Below are 3,740 nucleotides of genomic sequence, written 5' to 3'. Positions count from 1 at the left end.
TCCGCGCATGCATCTCCGCGCATGCATTTCCGCGCATGCATTTCCGCGCATGCACATACAAGCGTCACCCCCACCCCCACATCTACACCCATACTGCACAACTGCGTTGTCACTGGCTGACACCCTCCCGCTCTCTTCGTGCCCCGGTGCCGCACCATGTGCATCCTCGGGACCCCCCTCCCCTCCCAGCCCTCCAGCAGACCCGGTCCACCTGCGCCAAGTGCCAAAAGCCCATCATGAGCAAGAACGAGCTGATCGTGTACCAGCGCGAGCGCTACCACGCCCGGCACTTCTCTTGTCACTCATGCTCCTCCGTGCTGACGGCCGACTGCAAGGAGCTCGACGATAAGCTCTATTGCCAGCCCTGCCATCAGAAGGGTACGCCGGTGACCCTGCCTTTGCTGCACCCCGCTGCCCGGCTCTTCCCCCCCCGGTCTGACCCTCCCCCCCTCCCCCACGCTCTCTGATAAACCACGTAGCCCTCTCGGCCACTTGCGACGTCTGTCGGCGACCGATCGACGGTCGCAGTATTTCCGCCCTCGGCAAGCAATTCCACCCGGAGCACTTCGTGTGCACCCGCTGCGAGAAGCCCTTCGGCCAGTCGTCCTTCTTCGAGTACGAGGGGAAGCCCTACTGCGAGATCCACTTCAACGAGGTCCGCGGGGCCATGTGCGGCCGCTGCCTCAAGTCCCCGCAGGAGGCCAGTGCGTAATCCCTGCTTGGTTTCCGTTCCGCATCGGCATGCGCGCCTCCCCCCGCCGGGCCTAATCTCACCCTACCCCCTGCTCCCCCCCTGTTCCCCCTTTGCCCACGCCCCTGGTCCTCGCCTCCTCCTGCCAGGTGTCCCGGTTTTCAGCCGGCACTACTGCCGGTCGCACATGGTGTGCGTCGGCTGCGAGGTGTCCCTCCTGCCGGCCGACATCGACCCGGCCACCGGCAAGCTGGCCAAGGACGCCATCATCCCGCCGCCCTACTACGAGTGGGATCTCAAGCCCTTCTGCAAGAACTGCTTCGGTGAGCTGCCCTCCAGTGTCCAGCGGCGCCTCACCAAGTACGCGGAGCTCGAGCGGAAATACCTCAAGAAGCACGCCAAGTAGAGGAGAGAGAGAGGTCCACCCTGTGGGGGGTGGCTTGCGCTGCTGCCCGCGCCCCCTCCCCCCCCCCCCCCCCCCCCGGCGCCGCGCCGATTCCCTCCCTTTTCTCGCTGCTGCTGCGTGTTGCGCGCCTTCCCGTGCAAATTTCCCCCTCTCCCTCCCTCGCTGTGTCTGTTCTTCGCCCCACACGCGCCCTCCCCCCCCCCCGTTCTGGCCCCTCCACCTTGTCCAGGGGGGCGGGCTCCGGACGCATCCTGCCCCAAGTGCCCACGCAATACACTCGCATTTAGTCCCCGACCGTCTGCCTGCTGGTCACATCCCAAGTGCCAATGCTTCCCGCCGCCCCGCCGTGCCGCGCAGCTCTCCCGCATTCGGCGGTGCGGGGGGATCTCCCGGGTTGTACGCAGGGGGGGGGGGGGGGCGGGTGTGTTCACGCGGGGCGCCCCTCGCGTCGCGCCTCGAGCCGCGCAGCGTCGCCCTCCCCCCCCCTTCGGAGCATTCGCTCGCACACATGAGCCAGTGCACCAACTGGCTGCCGCGTCCTCGCGGGTGCCGCCAGCTCCCACCACCGACACGCCGGGCCCCCTCTCTCTTTCTCTCTCTCTCTGCCTCCTTTGCTCCTTCCCGCTCGTCGCTTCCCCATCCCCCCTCGCCCCTGCATCCCCCCCCCTCCCCTGTCGTTCTCTCCTCTTGCTCTCCTTTCCTTCTAGTGTGCTCGGTGGCCATGTTTGATCAACCGCACGCGAAGTTTGTCCAGCCGGGCTCGCCGGCCTCCAAGCCGGTGGCCCGCAATGCCGAGGCGCGACTTGCCGTGGCGCCGCTGTACTTCGGTTCAACCCGGCCCGGTGCCGGTGCCAATGCCGACGCGGTTGCCCCGGCGGCCGCTGCCCCGGCCCCGGCGACCGCGGCCTCCCCGGCCAAGGGCAACGTTGTCCTGGTGAATGTCCCGCCGAGCGCCAGCTTCTCCAGCACCACCGGGCTCATCATCCTGGACTCAATTGAGACCGCCACCCCGGCCATGGTGCGTCAGCGTTCTGCCTCTTCCCCGGACCCGGGGGCATGGCTGCCCGGGCCCCGGTCGCCAGACCGCCTCGCGCTTTGATTGCCATTGACCTCTGGTCCGCACCTCCTGTGCGCCTCACGTGCAGCCCATGTCCTCGCGCATTGTCCCGGCGCCGTACTCCATCCGGTCGCTCGGTCGGAGCTCCTCCGCCGGGTATCAGGTCCCCTCGGCCCTGATGCCGCAGTCGACCGCGCTGGAAACCATTGCCGCCGCTGCCGGCGCGACATCGGCCCGTGTGGTCGCCCCCACCCCCGCCGCCAGCAAGGCCACCGCCCCCAAGATGGGCACCTCGTCCGTGGGCAAAATCACCGTCCCCAGCGCCAAGCCTGAGCCAGTCGGTCCGTCGTCGCTCTTCTCGGCCAAGAAGGCCGACACCGCCAGTGTGGCCGGCTCGGCCGGCTCCACCTCCGTCCCCGGGCCCGCCCCGGAGTCCGCTCGTCCGGGTGTCCCCGCTGGCGGGGCCGCGGCTCCGAAGCCGGCCACCTCGACCGCCGGGCTGACCCCGGCCGGAATGGCCGCGACCGCGGCCATGGCAGCCATGGCCGCCAAGGCCGGCACCCCGATGGTGCCTGGCGCTGCGCCGATCGCCACTTCGACCGGCGGCACTCAGCCGGCCACTGTCCCGGCGGCGGCCACGGCCAAGGCCCCCCCAGCCGCTCCTCCAGCCGACGAGGGGAAGTTCCTCTTCCCGGCGCCGGTGTCCAGTGATTTCGTCCCCCCCCAGGTGAACCTGAGCAAGGTCATGAGCGAGGCCGACAAGCACCAGTCCGCCTTCACCTTCCCGCCGGCGCCGAAGAGCGAGTACGTTGCTGCCCTTTCTGATGCATTCCCCCAGCAGACCACACGCACGCCTATGTGTGTATGCGCGCGTGTGTGTGTGTGTGTGTGTGTGTGTGTGTATATATATATATGCACGTTCGGCCCGCTGACACCGTTCGCGCCAGCTTCTCGGGTGGCATGTCCGCTGGCTCGTCGGTCCCGGCCGCCCTGCCCCCTGGACAGTTCTTCTTCGGGGAGCCTCCCAAGTTCTCGGTGGACCTGCCCGACTCGGTCCTGGGGAGCATTGTCCCTGCCACCGGGCGGACCTTCGACTTTGGCCCGGTGCAAGCGTTTGCCCCGCCGGGCAGCCTCTCGGAGGGCGGGTTCTCCTTTGCTGCGCAGCCCGCGGCGGCTGGCAAGGCCCCGGCCGATAAGGGTGCCCCTTCGTGCAAGGGCACCGGGCTCAGCTTCTCTTTCGGCAGCGCCGGCCCCGGTGCCGACAAGCCCCCGAGCACCGGTGGCGGCTTGAGCTTCGCCACGCCGGCCACCGGCAAGGCCCCGGAAGCCAAGCCCGGCCTCGAGGCCGGTGGTTTCCCCGGGGCTCAGCCCAAGCCGGCCGGGTTGTCGTTTGGCGCGCTGGCCGCCGATCAGGCGCCAGCTGTTGGTAGCAGCTTCCCCATCGGCGGCAAGCCCAGCGCCGATCAGTCCTCGCCTCAAAAGGCACCGGTGGTGGCGGCCGGCCCTGCTGCGACTTCCTCGGCCGCGGTTGTGGCGCCCATCTCCAACCCCATCAAGATCGACACGTCCGGCACCTGGGCTTGCCC

The 3,740-nt window shown here is 69.0% G+C and overlaps 2 protein-coding genes across 2 annotated transcripts in view; both read left to right on the top strand.

Annotated features, from left to right (window-relative positions):
• Nucleotides 1–1,164, top strand: part of H696_05921 (hypothetical protein) — a 4,926-nt gene extending 3,762 nt beyond the window's left edge. Inside the window, exons 2-4 of the mRNA XM_009499697.1 lie at nucleotides 190–378; nucleotides 480–704; nucleotides 841–1,164. Of these exons, the coding sequence (XP_009497972.1) occupies nucleotides 190–378; nucleotides 480–704; nucleotides 841–1,097 (671 nt within the window). The 3' untranslated portion in view covers nucleotides 1,098–1,164. The remainder of the gene's footprint in view (nucleotides 1–189; nucleotides 379–479; nucleotides 705–840) is intronic.
• A 654-nt stretch (nucleotides 1,165–1,818) lies between these two features.
• Nucleotides 1,819–3,740, top strand: part of H696_05920 (hypothetical protein) — a gene marked incomplete at both ends in the record, with an annotated part of 3,435 nt that continues 1,513 nt past the window's right edge. The window contains 3 exons of the mRNA XM_009499696.1: nucleotides 1,819–2,115; nucleotides 2,243–2,958; nucleotides 3,102–3,719. Of these exons, the coding sequence (XP_009497971.1) occupies nucleotides 1,819–2,115; nucleotides 2,243–2,958; nucleotides 3,102–3,719 (1,631 nt within the window). The remainder of the gene's footprint in view (nucleotides 2,116–2,242; nucleotides 2,959–3,101; nucleotides 3,720–3,740) is intronic.

Source organism: Fonticula alba (assembly GCF_000388065.1).
Source record: "Fonticula alba strain ATCC 38817 unplaced genomic scaffold supercont2.15, whole genome shotgun sequence".
Taxonomy (NCBI): Eukaryota; order Rotosphaerida; family Fonticulaceae; genus Fonticula; species Fonticula alba.
The sequence above is the reverse complement of the archived record's forward strand: the minus strand, read 5'-3'. Positions and strand labels throughout refer to the sequence as shown.